The 21007-nt window shown below is 38.4% G+C and overlaps 1 protein-coding gene across 4 annotated transcripts in view; it reads left to right on the plus strand.

The window, feature by feature from the left end:
* The window catches only part of KCNT2 (potassium sodium-activated channel subfamily T member 2), a 420730-nt gene that overhangs the window by 206622 nt on the left and 193101 nt on the right, over positions 1-21007 (plus strand). For all 4 annotated transcript variants that reach the window (XM_061160003.1, XM_061160005.1, XM_061160004.1 and 1 more), the window contains exons 10-12: positions 447-611; positions 2528-2664; positions 5545-5608. In XM_061160003.1, the coding sequence (XP_061015986.1) occupies positions 447-611; positions 2528-2664; positions 5545-5608 (366 nt within the window). The remainder of the gene's footprint in view (positions 1-446; positions 612-2527; positions 2665-5544; positions 5609-21007) is intronic.

Raw genomic sequence — 21007 nt, forward strand, 5'->3', positions numbered from 1 at the left:
ACGACTGAGCGTGCATGCATGCATTATAACTGGAATGTGGCCTTGTGTGTGTGGTAAGGTTATCTCCCCTTGCAGATGATGTGGGCTGAAGTTGACAGAAGAATATGAGAGAAAAAAGTGAGACTTTTCGTTTCAACCAGGTGCATGATATATATGGCTGCATACTCTACTGGACAGAAAGCAGAAGTGCAGACCTCTTAGTGCCCTGTTATGATACAATAGGAAAATCTCATTATTGTTTCCTGAGAGACATGAAGGCCCTGGGAGGGATTAGCAAGTCTGCAATTATCCTATGAAGAGTCTTGTTGAAGGGAACACTGATCATTTCAATCTCGACAAGTTTCATCTAAGAAATTGAGTTATACCCAGTAGACAATAGATGGATTGCACTGATTTTTATTTCCATGTCCAGTTCTTTTCATTCACATGTGGAAAATGCGTTACAGTTTGAACAGCTGGCCTATTTGTGGATGGAGAGACAAAAGTCAGGTGGAAACTATAGTCGACACAGAGCTCAAACTGAAAAGCATGTTGTTCTATGTGTCAGCTCACTCAAGATTGATTTACTCATGGACTTTTTAAATGAATTCTATGCACATCCAAGACTCCAGGTAACTTTGACAGATTATACCTACTAACATTGGCAAAATCAATTAATGATAGTACAGCCCGTGTTCTGGAGGATTTTTATTTATATGCTCAAATTTAGAGAAAGTGAAGAACTACAAATATAACCTGGAACATAGAAAAAAATGCTGGAGGAATACACAGTATTTTAAGTTTCCTTCTGTATCCATAACGAAAGACAGATGGAATTATATTACTGCTACAAAGAAGGGTTTTCTCTGAATTAAAATGATTGCTTTTTTCTCCTTTTGGTAGTGAATAAATGATATTTTTATGAAACAGTGAAACTTAAAATATAATAAAACAATAAAAGAATCATTTCAATATCATCTGCTCACTTGAATTGTCAGAATTTTATCAAGTGTTACTAATGGAAATTTGGAAGTCTAAAAGTTCCAATCTTCCCTTTGTTTCCTGGAGTGAAACTTGGTCTTATTTATAGTAGCATTAAATGACCAAAATTTGGGCAATATGTAATTGAGATCATGAATTCGGAAAAATCTCTTCTGTCTATGCAGATACTTCCACTTGCCGTGGTTCTGGGCCAGTGTAGACTTAGGTCACCTCCTTTGTTGCTTAATGCACTTAGTCTAGTCCAGACAGAAATTTTGAATTTTCTGTATTTCCCCAATAATTCTGTTAAGAGATTGGACAATCCTGAAGTCAAGACAGTACTGAGTACTTCTAATTATCTCTCTCTTAAATAATGAGAAATTTTAACATATTGCTTTTTGGGATTAAAAAATCTAACTTATAAGTGAAACTTGTATAATATATTCATTTGTTTTTACATACATTATTTTGCATTTTTGCAGTTACTCCATATTTAATTTTTTTTTAAATTACTCATATTAAATAATTTCAGGTGCTTATTACAACCCACAAAGAAAATCCATCTGGGAGAAAATTTAATCCATCCAAAATTTGATCCCTAGTAATTAATTTTGTCTAATATCAATATGGAGAAATCTTAAAACTCCAAAAATTCCTGCTAGATACAGAGTGATAAAATGGTGGATGTTTGCCAGAGAATTTGAATTCTTATAGATAAATTGTTTTATACCATTTTATCCCTGAGAATAATTTTGCACTTTCTCTAAACAACCATTGTTTTGAAATATTTTGATCACAAACTTTCAAATTTAATTTACCTTGTCAGTATTACCAATATTTTTGTGAATCCTTTTCCATTCAGATAGTCATCAGAATATTTTCAATCTTATCAACTCATAATAATGTTACCAAATGATATAAACCATCACCACAGCTTTTTATTAAAAGTAACGAGATTGAAGTATAAGTTGATCCTTAGCACTTTTGGCTGGTATGCAGTTTATCTTTTAGAATCAATCTGAAATCCTAAGGAGGTTCCCTGGTGGCTCACACTGTAAAAAACCTGCCTGCAATGCAGGAGACGTAGGTTCGATCCCTGGGTCACGAAGATCCCCCGGAGAAGGGAATGGCAACTCGCTTCAGCATTCTTGCCTGGAGAATTCCATGCACAGGGGAGCCTGGCGGGCTACAGTCCATGGCGTCAGAGTCGGACACGACTGAGTGACTAACACTTTCACACCCTGAAGTCAAAATTGAAAATTTCATAGGCTGAAATGTGTGCTGAGTGTATGCACTGATTTATCTTCTCTTCTTGGTACTAAGTAAATTGAAAAAAGTCAGGATGAACATGCTGATTTATGAGATTTTGTATGTTTGTCTGTTATGTTTATTACCGTTTCATGTTATTTAGCATATGCCCAGGTTTTAAATGCAAACTTTGATTTATTAGTAAGAGTTCATTTCTCTTTTATCATATTTCAAAATGTTCATAGATATTCTGTTTACCTATCTAGTATAAAACAAAGCATTATTGTTTCTATCCCATTGCCCACTTTGTTTTGAGTAGGATTATTATGTGGTGATTTTGTGTCCTACTGAAATGGATGTGCAGGTCCGAAGGATCCTCCAGATTCCAATGTGGTCACAAAGAGTTATCTACCTTCAAGGTTCGGCCCTTAAAGACCAGGATCTGTTGAGAGCAAAGTAAGTATGTCCATTTCCCATCTTGTAGTGTTATAATATCTTTTCTCTCCTCCAAATTTTAGCAGTTTCAGTACTGCAAGATGTGCTTTTGAATACAAACTTTTGCTCTAGTACCATTGCTGGTCAAATGGGAAGACTAAAAATATAAAATCTGCTTATTTGCTCCTCTTTCTCAGTGCAGGGTTATCAGACCACGTCCGCACAACACATTGAGAAGTGTGGTATGGTGCTATCATCTCAGGGTGCTGGGAGATGAGCTGAGTTACCCAGATTCAGCGAGAGTAGTCTCCAAATCCCTGGATACTGTTTTTACTCGACAAATAAAAATCGTGGGCTAAACACTGTGTGAGATGCCAACGCAGTGTGAGTCAGGGTTTAGATTTTAAGGAGTTTGTATTATATACTGGGCAGATAACACTTGTGTTCCCTGGTGTCTGAGATGACAGAGTCCTTGGGGACTGGAGAAGTCAGAAGGCCGACAGAGGTCTTACCTGCTGTCTTCTTCTCATGAAGCTGCCAGTCCACCTGGATTAAAGATGACATAGTCTTATAGCTTTGTCACAATCTTGGGGGTCACTGCTGGGTGGGAGCAGAGGGAGAGTGTGGTTGGTTAGACTGTAGACTCCAGGAGTCAGGGCCTCTGCAAAACACCCTCCATAGTTTCAGAAGCCAGAAGAGATCCTTAGTGGAGGTGGCTTCACTCAATATTTTCTCTTGTTTTGTAGCTTTTAAATATATCTTCATGTTTATCTTTGAGTTGTCCTACAGACTCTGTTAGGCTTAAAAGTCTCTTCCTTGAATTTCATAGCATAAGTGTTTTTTTCTTTGTTGTTTTGATTCTTTCCAGATGGCTTGAGTATGTGTGTTGGTGTGTGTATTGGCGCATGTTCTCCATGTTTGTGTATGTTCTGTGTTTCTTTATGCATGTCCTCTGTATGCTTGTATTTGTGTGTGTGTGTGTGGGGGGGGGGTGGATGTGTGTGGATGATGGAAAAGAACAGAAAATAATCCCCAAATTCCTGTCTGCTGCCTATTCCTGCAAAAGTTGACTAGATAGCTCATAACAGGAACTCTAACATTATGTTAGATTTATATATAACAGGTCAATTTAGCTGAGAATTTTCTCAATGATTTAACAACTTGTGAAACAAAAAAGTAAGTAGAAACTGCCACAATATAATGAATTGTACATAATTAGAAAATTAAGCTTCTTTGAGAATATATCAGCATTTGTAGTGGATTGCATGCTTCATATATATTGTCACTATATACATGACAGTTATAGAATTAGTCATATTCTCCCAGTATCGCAAGTAAAACACAGCATTAGCTGTTTGCTAACAAGCTGCTATCTGTACTCATTATTCAGGAACTGTAAAGAAATAGTTGTTTAAACAGTAATATAATTTGGATCTTTATATTCATCTGTATAGATAATAAATATGCTTAATTTATTGTAATGAGTTAAGTTCTTCATATGATAAGAATGAGTAATGCCCATTTTATGTTCAATATGAATTTCTGTGATAAATGAAGCCTTTTGACAACCTAATCAACTAATCTAAGCTATTAGGATTAGCTATTGGCATCTTGGCTAGATAATACCTAGGATTAATGCGCTTCTCAGTTAGCATAGTGGTGAAGAATCCACCTCCCAATGCAGGAGACGCAGGAGTCGTGGGTTCAACCCCTGGGTTGGGAAGATCCTCTGGAGTAGGAAATGGCAACCCATTCCAGTATTCTTGCCTGGAAATCCCATAGACAGAGGAGCCTGGTGGGTTACAGTCCATGGAGTCTCAAAGAGTTGGATACGACTTCGTGACTGAACCAGGATTAACACAACTCCATTTAGTATTAATAATATTAGTGATTGTTTCTTAGCCAAATCAGTCACATATACCAGAAACATTTCTCCATAGGTATGAAAAACGAGAGTGTGGATGAGTGAGAGGTAGCAGGCTGGTAATTCTCAGAAAATTGAGTTAAGAAAGATGGTACCATTTTTATGCTCATTTCTTATCCTATGTCATGTAGAAATTTGGGATTTAATGTTAACTAACACATTCTTCAACACAATTCCCACGCAAGACAAGGAGTAAAATTCTCCAAACCATTTCCAAAGGTCAGTTGCATGAGTTTGAGTTGCTTTGTTGAAGACGATGTATAAAAAATGTTATACAATTGTCTTAATAACCATGACTTCTTCACACTTTTCCAAAACTGTTTGATTTGGTCTAATTCCATAGACTTTTATCATTTTTCTCCATGGAAAATACGTTGGGGGAAAAATTTTTTTCTACTGTAATGAACCAGAAAGGCAAATAGTTCCTCATTTTAAAAATATACAATTTTATGTTTTTAGAACATTGCTTACCAAGCACTGAAGCACACTTGTGGTTTATTATTATGTATAAGAAATATACAACTTTAGCATGAAGGGAAGGGGTTTGGAACAAGATGATGATTCATCTCTGGGAAATATAAATGTACAGTAGAGTTTGGCTTATGAATACTAAATAGCTTTGTTTCCTCTCAGTTTTATTGATGCATTACAGTCAAAAAAGAATCCATCTAAACCAAAGGCTTATAAACTCCCTTAACTTATACCAAGTATATATATATGAAAAAAATATATACAGTGATAAAAGAGAAAATAAAAATTGACTTTTTTTAACTTCTGTCATTATGAACTACAACCAAATCAACAATTATTTTGTTTACAAGCATGATCTGCAAGAAATCCTACTTTCATTTAAGCTTAAGGATGTTCATAGTTTATCTGTACTTTGTATGCACTGGACTGGGTGTTGGAATTCTGTTTTGCAGATGGCACATAGATATGTCAGTGTGTGATTATTTTCCTTTTCTGTCTGCATTTAGGATGGATGATGCTGAGGCCTGTTTTATTCTGAGCAGCCGTTGTGAAGTGGACAGGACATCATCTGTAAGTTTCTAAAATCTCTTTCAGTAAATTGTTCTTTTTGCCTTACAAGATTTTATTATTTTTTTTTTGTAATCTACCAACAAATATTGATGGCCTTAAAATGTTACTAAAGAGAAGTAAATATCTCTAATCTATCTTGCCAAAAAAATAAGAATAGTTGCATCAGTGATTATATCAACAAAAGTATTCCTGAAGTACTTTCTACTACTAATCTCTAGATTTCCTGTTGATCAAAATGAAATGAGTCATATATAAACAGAACTAGATCATTTTTAATTAAATATATCCTATGCTATGTGATTTTGTTATAATGATCTCAATTTCCTCAACTTAAAAGTGAGGCATATGGATCAAGCAGTCTGCAAAATATCAGTTGGAGCATTTCTAAAAAAGTATGCATTTGTGAAAATCCTATTCAGGATATGTAGGGTGGGAATTAAGAAGCCGTGTATTTTAAAAAGATCACCAGGTGATTTTGATGCACCTCCCAGTTTGGTAATCTCTGGCTTATATGATCTCCATGATACATTTATGGCCTTAAGTTTAATAAACTAAAAATCAAATTTTGTAATTATCAACTTATAGCTTTTTTCTGTAAATACATTTTAATTTCACTACTTTTAAAAAAATTCTTTACTCTTTTATGTTGAGGATGTCCTATTAACTCCTGTGTTTTAAACCAGTGAGTCCATCTGTAGTCCTTTCTGTGGTACACAGACAGATGAGAAATGTGGCGCTTTCTGTAGTGACTGGGGAAAAGGCAAAACATGCATGGGTCTTTTAGGGACATGATTTGCACTTTTCTGGACCATCTAATAGGTGTGCTCTGTTACATTACTTTAGGACTACAAGTCCTGAATGTGGTAGGCTTGGCATTGTCTTCACCCTAATTTACCTAAATGTTTTACTCCTTTTTAAACTAACTTGTGTGCATGTGTGCTAAGTCACTTAAATCGTGTCTGACTCTTTGTGACCCTATGGACTGTAGCCCACCAGGCTCCTCTCTTCATGGGATTCTCCAGGCAAGAATATTGGAGTGGGTTGCCATACCCTCCTCCAGGGGATCTTGCAGACCCAGGATCAAACCCTCATCTCTTATGTCTCCTGCATTGGCAGGTGGGTTCTTTACCACTAAAGAACCCAGGGAAACCCTTACACTAACTTACTCAAGCTTTATTGGAAAAGGCACTGTTACGAGCTGAATTGTGTGCCCTGAAAATTCATATGTTGAAGACCAAACCCCCAGGACCTCATAATGTGAATTTCAGTTCAGTTCAATCGCTCAGCTGTGTCTGACTCTTTGCAATCCCATGAACCACAGCATGCCAGGCCTCCCTGTCCAGCACCAACTCCCGAGGTCTGCCCAAACTCATATCTATTGAGTCGGTAATGCCATCCAACCATCTCATCCTCTGTCATCCCCTTTCTCCTCCTGCCTTCAATCTTTCCCAGCATCAGGGTCTTTTCCAATGAGTCAGCCCTTTGCATGAGGTGGCCAAAGTATTGGAGTTTCAGCCTCAGGATCAGTCCTTCCAAAGAACACCCAGGACTGATCTCCTTTAGGATGGACTAGTTGGATCTCTTTGCAGTCCAAGGGACTCTCAAGAGTCTACTCCAACACAAAAGGTCAAAAGGATCAAAACTTTGGTGCTCAGCTTTCCTTATAGTCCAACTCTCACATCCATACAAAACTACTAGAAAAACCATAGCCTTGACTAGATAGACCTTTGTTGGCAAAGTAAGGTCTCTGCTTTTTAATATACTGTATAGGTTGGTCATAGCTTTCCTTCCAAGGAGTAAGTTTCTTTTAATTTCATGGCTGCAATCACCATCTGCAGTGATTTTGGAGCCCCCCAAAATAAAGTCAGCCACTGTTTCCCCATCTATTTCCCATGAAGTGATGGGACCAGATGCCATGATCTTAGTTTTCTGAATGTTGAACTTTAAGCCAACTTTTTTCATTCTCCCCTTTCACTTTCATCAAGAGGCTCTTTAGTTCTTCTTTGCTTTCTGCCATAAGGGTGGTGTCATCTGCATATATGAAGTTATTGATGTTTCTCCCGGCAATCTAGATTCCAGCTTGTGTTTCATCCAGACCAGCATTTCTCATGATGTACTCTGCATATAAGTTAAATAAGCACGGTGACAATATACAGCCTTGGCATACTCCTTTTTCTTTTTTGGAGCCAGTCTGTTGTTACATGTCCAGTTCTAACTGTTGCTTCCTGACCTGCATACAGGTTTCTCAAAAGTCAGGTCAGGTGATCTGGTATTCATATCTCTTTTAGAATTTTACAGTTTATTGTGATCCACACAGTCAAAGGCTTTGGCATAGTCAATAAAGCAGATAGATGTTTTTCTGGAACTCTCTTGCTTTTTTGATGATCCAGTGAATGTTGGCAATATGACCTCTGGTTCCTCTGCCTTTTCTAAATCTAGCTTGAACATCTGGAAGTTCACAGTTCATGTATTGCTGAAGCCTAACTTGGAGAATTTTGAGCATTACTCTACTAGCGTGCGAGATAAGAGCAATTGTGCAGTAGTTTGAGCATTCTTTGGCATTGCCTTTCTTTGGGATTGGAATGAAAACAGACCTTTTCCAGTCCTGTGGCCACTGCTGAGTTTTCCAAATTTGCTGGCATATTGAGTGCAGCACTTTCACAGCACCATCTTTTAGGATTTGAAATAGCTCAACTGGAATTCCATCACCTACACTAACTTTCTTTGTAGTGATGCTTCCTAATGCCCACTTGTCTTCGTATTCCAGGATGTCTGGCTCTAGGTGAGTGATCACACCATCGTGATTATCTGGGTCTTGAAGATCATTCTTGTACAGTTCTTCTGTGTATTTTTGCCAACTCTTCTTAGTATCTTCTGCTTCTGTTAGGTTCATACCATTTCTGTCCTTTATTGAGCCCATCTTTGCATGAAATGTTTGTTCCCTTGGTATCTCTAATTTTCTTGAGGAGATCTCTAATCTTTCCCATTCTATTGTTTCCCTCTATTTCTTTGCACTGATTGCTGAGGAAGGCTTTCTTATCTCTCCTGGCTATTCTTTGGAACTCTGCATTCACATGGGAATATCTTTCCTTTTCTCCTTTGCTTTTTGCTTCTGTTCTATTCAAAGCTATTTGTAAGGCATCCTCAGACAGCCACTTGCTTTTTTGCATTTCTTTTCCATGGGGATGGTCTTGATCCTTCTCTCCTGTACAATGTCACAAACCTCCTTCCATAATTCATCAGGCACTCTGTCTATCAGATCTAGTCCCTTAAATCTATTTCTCACTTCCACCATATAATCATGAGGGATTTGATTTAGATTATACCTGATTGGTCTAGTGGTTATCCCCATGTTCTTCAATTTCAGCCTGAATTTGGCAATAAGGAGTTCACGATCTGAGCCACAGTCAGCTCCCGGTCTTCTTTTTGCTGACTGTATAGAGTTTCTCCATCTTTGGCTGCAAATAATATAATCAATCTGATTTCATTGTCGACCATCTGGTCATGTCCATGTGTAGAGTCTTCTGTTGTGTTGTTGGAAGAGGGTGTTTGCTATGACCAGTGCGTTCTCTTGGCAAAACTCTGTTAACCTTTTCCCTGCTTCATTCTGTACTCCAAGGCCAAATTTGCCTGTTACTCCAGGTGTTTCTTGACTTCCTACTTTTGCATTCCAGTCCCCTATAATGAAAAGGACATCTTTTTTGGGTGTTAGTTCTAAAAGGTCTTGTAGGTCTTCATAGAACCGTTCATCTTCAGCTTCTTGAGCATTACTGGTTGGGTCATAGGCTTGGATTACGGTGATATTGAATTGTTTGCCTTGGAAACAAACAGAGATCATTCTGTCATTTTTGAGATTGCATCCAAGTACTGCATTTCAGACTCTTTTGTTTAATATGATGGCTACTCCATTTCTTCTAAGGGATTCGTGCCCACAATCCCTTATATATAATGGTCATCTGAGTTAAATTCATCCATTCCAGTACATTTTAGTTCGCTGATTCCTAGAATGTCGACGTTCACTCTTGCCATCCCCTGTTTGACCACTTCCAATTTTCCTTGATTCATGGAGCTAACATTCCAGGGTCCTGTGCAATAGTGCTCTTTACAGCATCAGACCTTGCTTCTATCACCAGTCACATCCACAACTGGGTAGTGTTTGTGTTTTGGCTCCATCTGTTCATTCTTTCTGGAGTTATTTCTATACTGATCTCCAGGAACATATTGGCACCTACCAACCTGGGGAGTTCCTCTTTCAGTGTCCTATGTTTTTGTCTTCTCGTACTGTTCATGGGGTTCTCAAGGCAAGAATACTGAAGTGGTTTGCCATTCCCTTCTCCAGTGGAGCACATTCTGTCAGACCTCTCCACCATGACCCGGCCATCTTGGGTGGCCCCACACAGCATGGCTTAGTTTCATTGAGTTAGACAAGACTGTGGTCTGTGAGATCAGATTGGCTAGTTTTCTGTGATTGTGGTTTCAGTCTGTCTGCCCTCTGATGCCCTCTCTCAGCGTCTACCGTCTTACTTGTGTTTCTCTTACATTTAACATGGGGTATCTCTTCTCAACTGCTCCAGCAAAGCACAGCCGCTACTCCTGACCTTGGACGTGGGGTATCTCCTCTTGGCCGCTTCTGCACCATGCAGCCGCTGCTCCTCCAGCAAATTTACTTGGTGATAAAGTCTTAATAGATATAATCAAGTTATAATGAGTTTATTACAGTGGGCCTGACTTCTAGTTGAGCTGTGTCCTTGATAAATGGGGAAATGTGGTGACAGATGAATAACGGAATGCCGTGTGTATGTGAAGACAGCCTTCTGTAAGCTGGGAGAGAGGCTTCCCACATTGCCCTCAGGAGGAACCAGCCTTACCAACGTCTTTCTTTTGAGCTCTGACCTCCAGAATGTCGAAACAATACATTTTCATTAAGCCACCAAGTTTGTGGTCATTTGTTACCACAGCCCGAGCAAACTAATGGTCTTCCCAAGTGGCTCAGTGATGAAGAATCTACCTGCCAATGCAGTAGATGCAGGTTCACTCTCTGGTCAAGAAGATCCCCCTGGAAAAGGAAATGACAACCCACTGTCATTTTGCAGTTGTCTTGTCTGGGAAATCCCATGGACAAAGGAGCCTGGCAGGCCATAGTCCATGTGGTCACAAAAGAGTCATACATGACTAGCAACTAAATAGCAAAAAAGCAAACTGATTCATGGTCATAGATCAGACGAATGATTGCAAAAATTTGTAAAATATTTCTCTTTAAAACATATATTTGTTTTGAAATTCATTTGCTCCCCTCCTTCTCCACAGTTACTGTCTTAATTCATACATGACTCTCCTGGGTCCACTTGTGCATTATTGCAATAGTTTCTTAATTAGGTCAGCTCATTAGATGTTCCAAACCTATGTATCGAATAAGTGGACTGGAATTGAACATATTCTACCTTATGTTTCTGTAAATATTTAACTGTGAAGCGTGGGACTCTCAAGTGGTAACTTAGTTTTAAAATACTTGCAGTCTTCCTGTATCTGTGTAACAAGGGGGAGTAAATATAGGAAATAACTATATAATGTCTTTGGTGCACCCTTTCCAAGCTGAATTTGAAAGCTTTCAATTCAACAAATGCATTCCATTTCCTCCTGACACTGTAGGATATTGACAGGTTGTGAATAAAAAGACTTCACTCGGGACAGAAGAGATGGTAGATGAGGTGACACTGATACAAATGTGGAAGCTACAAAGCAGATGGGTGGGTGGTAACTGACTTAACAGACAGAAAGAAGGTAACATTTAAGCTGAGAAAGGAGAGGAAACAAGTCAGAAGCAGGCTGCTTTATGCAATGGAGACTCAAGTGACAGGAATAGATGTATCAGATGCCTCTACAAGTAAGGTTATATTTAGGACTAAATATATGAACAGCGGTTGAAAGTCTGCAAAAGAAATCATTAGATTCCCCGAACCCTTCCACATGTTCATTGCTGGTCCCTTTCCCATCCTGGGAAAACAGATTTACTCCAGTAGTTGGCAAATTTGGCCAAAATAAACACTCTGGCTGCCCAGGTATAAAGGGAGGGAAAGTAACCTGCAGCAAAAACTCGTGACCCACAATGCCCCCTGGGAACAAAACATCAGAAGAGAAATCCTCTGATTCAGTGCCATTTCAGAGAAGGTTAGAGTGAGTTACTGAAGCAATTAGGGGACAGGAAATGCAAGAGACTGTTTACTGCCCATTCGCGGTGGGGACAGCTCAGGCCTCTTGGAGGTACAGATGGTGGGGTGGGCCCATCCAGGATCATCCAGCAGGGCACCCCCTTGGTGCTGGGCTGATTGGTGCAGCAAGGCTGGTTGGTAGACACTCACGGGGCAGGAAGCATTCTTCCCAAGTGTCTGTGTGTGTACGTATGACGTGAAAATAAGGTCCCCGTGTTCACTCATGTCCCGAGGAGCTTCTGAGTGCTTCACTCCAACATATGTTCATGCAACTGTGATCACTAGACATTTAAGGAAATTCCTAACAAGAAAAAGAAGGAACTAAGTGACAGCCATGCAAAAAGCATACAGGAAAGAAGAATTCAGAGAAAATGTTAAGTGCCGCCATAGGATTCTGGGAGAAGAAATCAATTTTAAAATATGCAATATCCATATTAGTAATATAGTAGTTGAGAAGTAATATAGTAATACATTTAGTAATCTTTAGTAATGTAGTAGTTGAGAAGATGAGAAAAGTATACATGTTTAAAAGAAGAATTGTATGCTATAGAACAAAACAAATTGAAAAAAAGCAAGAACATTCAGTGAACCAAGAAGAGCTTCTGGAAATTAAATGTAGAAACAAGTGAAAAATTAAATAAAATATTCAGAAGATAAATCTAAGAACATTGAAAGAATGAAGAATAATAAAATGAACAATAAAACCAAATAATGGAAAAGGAGAGTCAAAACAAGAGAAAATTAAAGGAGTGTTTAGGAAGAAACAATATTCATATGGTAAGAATTTCAGGATAAGGGTCTGGAAAAATGTGGGGGAAATTATTATCAAAAATATTAAAAAACAAAATTAAAACAGTCAAATTTCTCAGAATGGAATTGTTGAGAGGGCCCACTTATTGAAGATTAATGACTAAAAAAGCCATGCTTGCCAGAGAAATTGAGATAAGAAATGGAACAAAGGGAAGAAAAGAATGAAAATGAAGAAAAGGTAAAGTCAAGAAGGAAACACTCAACCCGTGTGTGTGCTTAAAGCGCCCAGTCATGTCTGACTCTTTGGGACACCAGGGACTGTAGCCCACCAGACTCCTTTGTTCACGAGATTCTCTAGGCAAGAATACTGGAATGGGTAGACACTCCCTTCTCCAGGGCATCTTCCTGACCCAGGGATCAAGTGCTGGTCTTCTGCATTGAAGGCAGAATCTTTACCACCTGGGCCACCGGAAGTCAAGAAGAAAGCACTCAGCCTGAGGATGGAGAATCAGAATGCTTCAGACTTAGCAATAACACCAGAAGCCAGAAGACAATGGGTCAAGGCTTAAAATTCTGAGGGGAAATGTGTTTCCCGTTGGAATTCTCTATCCTGGCAAAACTTCAGATAGAAAGAAATATATTTATAGATGTTAAAGGTTTTCAAAGTTGCACAGCTGTCAGGAAGCTGTTGGGAGCTGCGTTTTATTCCAACTAGGCAGTGAGTGAGGATGAAGACAGCTCAGGGGAGGGATGGAAATTCCCATGGTATGGTCAAAGCAGATCCTAGGATAACAGCTGAGCAGAAGATTCTCGAGTGTGAGAAGGGAGGTTTGCTGCTAGAAAAAGATGAAATCAGCATACCCTAATGTAGTTGAAGATTAGAACAGCAAGGTTTCCCTTCTGGCAGAAAACAAATACAGTGGCTGAAATTATTACAATTGTGATAAAAATTATAAAACCACATGTTCACCAAACAAACCTAAAGTATAATTATCTTAAAAGCTGCATTGATGCTTGTAATAAATTTCTGAAAATCAATAAGGTAAACTGAAGTGTAGCTATAAAATAAAACACATTACATACAGAGGAATAAGCAATTTTGATCAGAATACAAATGGACAACTGTTTAAGACTGCTTTAAAAAGTTGTCTATACTATTTCATTTCCCGTAAAAAATATCTCACTAAAGGAAAGGCATAATAAAAATATTTTTATACAAATAAAACCTACAAATAACAGACCTACATTTTTTTCAAAGTTCTTCAATGAAAAGAAATGTTGTCTTTTGAGAACTTAGATTTATATGAAGAAATAAAGACAGCAAAAATGGTAAATATGTACATACATATAAACGACTTTAATTTTTAAAATATAATTATTCTTTAAAGCAAAAATCATAGCAATCATGGAATTTGTAACAAATTCAGAAGTGGAAAGAAAGAAAGAAAGTAAAGCTCAGTCATGTCCAACTCTTTGCGACTCCATGGACTATAACCCTCCAGGCTCTGTGTCCATGGAATTGTCCAGGCAAGAATACTGGAGTGGGTTGCCATTTCCTTCTCCAGTTAGAAGTGAAGTGGATGGCAATTATATGACAAAAATTGAAAGGAATAGTGGAAATATACTAACATGAGATTCTTCTGCTTTGAATATTATTTGAATGAAGAGTTTGATAGAGATTAATATTATAAAAACTTAGAATGACCCTTGGTAAGGAGAAAATAGAAGACAAAGTGATATACTAAAAATATTTACTTGATCCAAAAATGTAAAAAAAAAGAACAAAAGTCAAATGAGACAAATAGAAAACAGTGCTATAGTAAATTTAAACCCAAGCATATTAGTAACTGTAAATTATGAATGGACTACACTCACCACTGAATGGCAAGGATCTTCATATTGAATAAGTAAAAAGAATTCCAAAGGAACTACTGTCACAGCAATTACACTCAAAAGGGAAATATATGATTATTAATAGATTAAAAGTAGGAGGATGGAAAAAGATATACTGTGTGCACAGCTAGTCATACAAAAGCTGGAATGCCTATGTAAGACACATGAAGAAGGGCAGGAACTTTTAACAGAGGTAAAGAGGAATATTTTATATTTATTAGAGAATCAATGAATGAAGAAGACATGACACTAGTAAGTGTGTATGCACCTCAAAATGAAACCTCAAAACTTATGAAATATGAAACAATAGAGCAGGAAGGAAGCATAAGAAGGGACAGTTATTGTTAGACATTTCAATATTGCTCTCTCAGTAATTAATAGAACTAATGGAAAGAAAATCATTCAGCTTATAAAAACCTGAGCTCATTTAAATCAAACAGATCTAATCAACACATATAGCATTATATTCAACTGCAGAATATGTGTTACTTTCAGGTACACATACAACACTCAGAGATGGACCATAGGCTGGATCACAAAAGAAATGTCAAAACAGATAATTGGATTTAAGAAAAAAATTCAGAATATGTTCTCTGATCAACAGTTCAGTTCAGTTGCATTCAACTCTTTGCGACCCCATGGACTGTAGCATGCCAGGCCTCCCTGTCAATTTGAGTAAACTCCAGAGTTTACTCAAACTCAGGTGAATTGAATTGGTGATGCCATCCAACCATCTCGTCCTCTGTCGTCCCCTTCTCCTCCTGCCTTCAGTCTTTCCCAGCATCAGGGTCTTTTCCAGTGAGTCAGTTCTTCCCATCAGGTGGCCTAAGGACTGAAGTTTCAGCTTCAGCATCAATCTTTCCAATGGATGTTCAGGACTAATTTCCCTTAGGATGGACTGGTTGGATCTCCTTGCTGTCTAAGGGACTCTCAAAATCTTCTCCAACACCACAGTCCAAAAGCATCAGTTCTTTGGCACCTAGCTTTCTTTATAGTCCAACTCTCACATCCATACATGACTACTGGAAAAACCATAGCTTTGACTAGATGGACCTGTGTTGGCAAAGTAATGTCTCTGCTTTTTAATATGCTGTCTAGGTTGGTCATAGCTTTTCTTACAAGGAGCAAGCATCTTTTAATTTCATGACTGCAGTCAGCATCTGCAGTGATTTTGGAGCCCAGAAAAATAAAGTCAGCCACTGTGTCCACTGTTTCCCCATCTATTTGCCATGAAGTGATGGGACCCAATGCCATGATCTTAGTTTTCTGAATGTTGAGCTTTAAGCCAACTTTTTCTCTCTCCTCTTTCACTTTCATCAAGAGGCTCCTTAGTTCTTCTTTGCTTTCAGCCATCAGGGTGGTGTCATCTGCATATCTGAGGTTATTGATATTTCTCCTGGCAATCTTGATTCCAGCTTGTGCCTCTTCCAGCCCAGCATTTTTCATGATGTACTCTGCATATAAGTTAAATAAGCAGGGTGACAATATACAACCTTGACGTACTCCTTTCCCAATTTGGAACCAGTCCATTATTCCATGTTCAGTACTAATTGTTGCTTCCTGACCTGCATACAGATTTCTCAGGAGGCAGGTAATTTCCCACAGTTTGTTGTGATCCACACAGTCAAAGGCTTTAGCATAATCCGTAAAGCAGAAGTAGATGTTTTTCTGCCTTGGAGAATTTTCAGCATTACTTTGCTAATGTGTGAGATGAGTGCAATTGTGCGGTGGTTTGAACATTCTTTGGCATTGCTTTTCTTTGGAATTGGAATGAAAACTGCCCTTTTCAAGTCCTGTGGCCACTGCTGAGTTTTCCAAATTTGCAGCACTTTCACAAAATCATCTTTTAGGATTTGAAATAGCTCAGCTGGAATTCCATCACCTCCACTAGCTTTGTTTGTAGTGATGCTTCCTAAGGCCCACCTGACTTCACATTCCAGGATGTCTGGCTCTAGGTGAGTGATCACACCATCGTGACTTTCTGGGTCATGATGATCTTTTTTGTATAGTTCTTCTGTGTTTTCCTACCACCTCTTCTCTTCATAGCAGAACTTAACTAGAAACCAATAATAAACTTTAGCAGAAAATAGTCATATATATGATAATTAAATGATATATTTCTAAATAACCCATGGGTGAAATATGAAATAACATAGAGAATTAGAAAAATTTTAATTAGAACTGTGATTAAAAATCTAACATTTCAGAACTGTGCTCCAGTGGTTAAGACTTTGTACTTCCACTGCAGAGGACTGTGGTATGATTCCTGCTCTGGAAACTATGATCCCATATGCTGGGTGGCATGGCCAAAAAATGGAAAAACTTGAAAAATTTGACCTGTTTTTAAAATGCAACATTTCAAAATTAATAGGATGTAGCTCAAGTAGTACATAAAGAAAGATTCATACCTTTACCTTCTTTTATTACAATAGAAGTATAAATTTGCATATCAAAGAGGAAGTGGATTCAGCAATTACAGTCTTTAAAAGTGGTTTTTCTAAGTGGGAGCAGAGAAATATAACAAGAACTTATGGGTAATGTCTCACTGAGGAAAGTTTTCTCTGTTTAAGTGGGAAAATTTGTTTTCAGTTATTTTTTTTATTGAAGTATATTTGAATTACAATGTTGTGTTAATTATTGTTATACAGCAAAATTATTCAGTTTTATATATATATATGTATATATATACATATATATATATAAGGTGACTCAGTGTTAAAGAATCTGCCTGCCAATGCAGGCGACCCAGGTTTGATCCCTGGGTCAGGAAGATCCCCTGGAGGGGGAAATGACAACCCCCTCCAGTTTTCTTGTCTGGAGAATCCCATGGACAGAGGTGCCTGGAGGGCTACAGTCTATGGGGTTGCAACGAATTGGACACAGTTAAACATCTAAACAGCATACATGCATATATATATACATTCTTTTTAGTATTATTTTCCATTATAATTTGTCACAGGATATTGAATATAGCTCCCTGTGGTACAGAGTAGGACCTTGCTCTTCATCTGTCTTAGCAGTTCACACCTGCTAACCCCAAACTGCCAGCCCAATGCTCTCTGACTCTCTCCCTCACCCACATCCCCCTTGGCAACCAAGCTGTCCTCCTGGTCCCTGAGTCTGTTTCAGTCGTGTCCCACTCTTTGTGACCACATGGACTGTAGCCCGCCAGACTCCTCTGTCCATGGATTTCTCTAGGCAATAATACTAGAGTGGGTTGCCATGCCCTCCTCCAGGAGATCTTCTAACTCAGGGATCAAACCTGCATCTCCTGCATTGCAGGTGGGTTCTTTACTGCTGAGCCTGAGCCACCGCACAAGCCCTTAAGTCATACTTCAATTAAAAAAAGAAAAAAGAAAAAAAGATTTGTAAGGTGTAGAAAATATGTTTTAAAAATCATTGATTAAATGCTGGGATATCTCTCAGGAATTTAAGAATAAAAAAGGATTAGGAAATCATTAACATAAACTGTGTATGTCTTAAAATCGGTTCATGAAACAGAGAAAAAAAAGTTTCAGACACTTTAATTTTGAACATCTTGTTCACTCTGTCAGTAGATGTGCTGTTAATTTAAACATCTGTTCAAAGCTAAGTCTTTCTCTGAGTCATTATAATGCAGGAAGCATATTAATTTAGCTTCTGGATAGCCTTTCTTAAGGCTTCCCTGGTGGCTCAGTCTGCCCGCAATGCAGTTGACCTGGGTTTGATCCCTGGATTGGGAGGATCCCCTGGAGAAAGAAATGGCAACCCACTCCAAAATTCTTGCCTGGAGGATCCCATGGACAGAGGAGCCTGGTGGGCTACAGTCCTGGGGTCACAAAGAGTCGGACACGACTGAGTGTGACTAACTTTCATTTTCACTTTAGCCTTTCTTTGCTGTGGTGAACGAATTTGATTTGCTTAGCTGAACTAGGCATATGAATTTTTACTTAGAGTGATCTGGTTCTGGAAACACTTACAGTGTTTGCTTTGCTCTTTTAGCTTTTTTTTTTTTTTTTTGACAGTACTGAGTTTAGATTTCTTAAAACTAAAAGGAATAAAGAACTACATAATAATCCCCTCATTGATTCAGTTCAGTTCAGTCATTCAGTCATGTCCAACTCTTTGCAACCCCGTGGATTGCAGCACGCCAGGCCTCCCTGTCCATCACCAACCAACTCCTGGAGTTTACTCAAACTCATGTCCATTGAGTCAGTGATGCCATCCAACCTTCTCATCATCTGTTGTCCCCTTCTCCTCTTGCCTTTAATCTTTCCCAGCATCAGGGTCTTTTCAAATGAGTCAGTTCTTACCATCAAGTGGTCAAAATATTGGAGTTTCGGCTTCAGCATCAGTCCTTCCAATGAATATTCAGGACTAATTTCCTTTAGGATGGACTGGTTGGATCTTCTTGCAGTCCAAGGGACTCTCAAGAGTCTTCTCCAACACCACAGTTCAAAAGCATCAATTCTTTGGTGCTCACCTTTCTTTATAGTCTAGCTCTCATATCCATACCTAACTACTGGAAAAACCATAGCCTTCACTAGATGGACCTTTGTTGGCAAAGTAATGTCTCTGTTTTTTAATATGTTGTCTAGTTTGGTCATAACTTTTCTTCCAAGAGTAAGCGTCTTTTAATTTCATGGCTGCAGTCACCCTCTGCAGTGACTCTGGAGCCCCCCAAAATAAAGTCTGTCACTGTTTCCGTTGTTTCCCTAGGAAGTGATGGGGACCAGATGCCATGATGTTAGTTTTCTTAGTTTTCTCGGTGATTAGTCATCACTAAATGTCAATTATAGATTAGAGGCCAGTTACACACTTTTAGCTGAAACTCCAATACTTTGGCCACCTCATGAGAAGAGTTGACTCATTGGAAAAGACCCTGATGCCGGGAGGGATTGGGAGCAGGAGGAGAAGGGGACGACAGAGGATGAGATGGCTGGATGGCATCACCGACTCGATGGACATGAGTTTGAGTAAACTCTGGGAGTTGGTGATAGACAGGGAGGCCTAGCATGCTGCAGTTCATGGGATCGCAAAGAGTCAGACACGACTGAGCGACTGAAGTGAACTGAACACACTTTTATGCATATATGTGATAAATTTCTCACAACAATCCTGCAAGGAGGTTCCTCCTAGCTCCAATTTGTCAATTAATAAACCAAGGCTCAGGTTACCTATTTTATTTAAACTTCTTAAGAGTATAGGGTTAGTAGTTCACAGACTTGTGTTTATACCCTACTCAGTGTCAAAGAAAAATTGTACTAGACAGAGTTGAACAGGCAAGGAAGACTACTGAAGCCTGGGGGAGAGATTGAATTCAACTCCTCTGAATCAAAAGGTTGGAGGAGCTTGATGTACTGGGTTGGGGAACTTGGTCAGTGTGATTAGCTCATCATTTGCTAACTGTTCTGTGTGAAAGTTAGGCTCTCTTCTGCCCACAGAGACTGGAGATGGGGAAAATTTCACCTTTGATGATCACATTTCAAAGAGATGGCCCCCAGGTCCTTGAGAAAGACTTTTCTCTGTTGTAAAACTGCTGAGAGGCCAGGGAGAAGATTTACATCTCAAAGGGACAGAGAAAGAATTTATAATTGAAATTTTTCAAAAGTAAATGCTGTAAGAAAAGAGAGGTCAGGGGTCTTCAGTTTTGAAGAGGCCTGTCAGAAAGTCAAGGGTGGGGAAACTTTAAGGCCATCTTGGTCATCCAACTCCAAAGGCCTGTAGTTGTAACTCAAAAAGAATTTATCTGAGACCACACTATTAGTTTCTTCCTAAATGTGAAAGTTTTTTTTTTTTTTTTCCTGATTATTACATGCATTTTGGAATAAGTGAAATCTTAGAGTAGAATGCAAATAATCGTTGAGCACTCAGTAATTTCCCTGTATGACCCTTTCAGACAGTATGAAAAAAGAGCTGAAAAAAATGTTTGGGATTTCAGGGAAAGAAAAATAATTTTCCTCTAACATTCTACCTTCTGTGACTGAGAAAAACCTGTGATGAAAGACAGCTTAACATGAGCAAAACAAACAAATTTAATAGCATGTGTGCCTCCTGTAGGAAAACTGAGTAAACCCACCCCTGAACCCCCAAATGTCCAAGTCACCACCTCAAATATTATCTTCAGGTAAAGACAAAAGAAAGGGGTTGGTAGAAGGAAGGCTAATTCTAGGTAGTTATCTAGAAAAGTACAATAAGCTTATTATGCAGATTTAAGTCTGATGCCTTCTCTACTGATCAAGTTTCTTGTGATTTGTAGTCCTCCTTCTTGGTACAAAGAGAAAGATATCCTTACAAATGGAGATTTCCCTCTTGAATATAAATTTCCCTTACAAAAGGATGAATTGTACTCTGATTTCAGAACTCCTCCTGTGTCTGCTTTTTCTCCAAAATAAGCGGCTCAAAATAATCCTTATGCTAAAAAGGCATATTTTGGGTAGCATATTCTGCTACTGTTCACAATTTAATTTTTTTTTTTTGTTTTTTTTTTTTAAGTTTGCCTTGTTTTAAGCAGATTCATTTGGGACAGTAAAACACTTTAGTACTTTATCATTCTACTATTTTATTC

The sequence above is a fragment of the Dama dama genome, chromosome 14, assembly GCF_033118175.1.
Source record: "Dama dama isolate Ldn47 chromosome 14, ASM3311817v1, whole genome shotgun sequence".
NCBI lineage: Eukaryota > Metazoa > Chordata > Mammalia > Artiodactyla > Cervidae > Dama > Dama dama.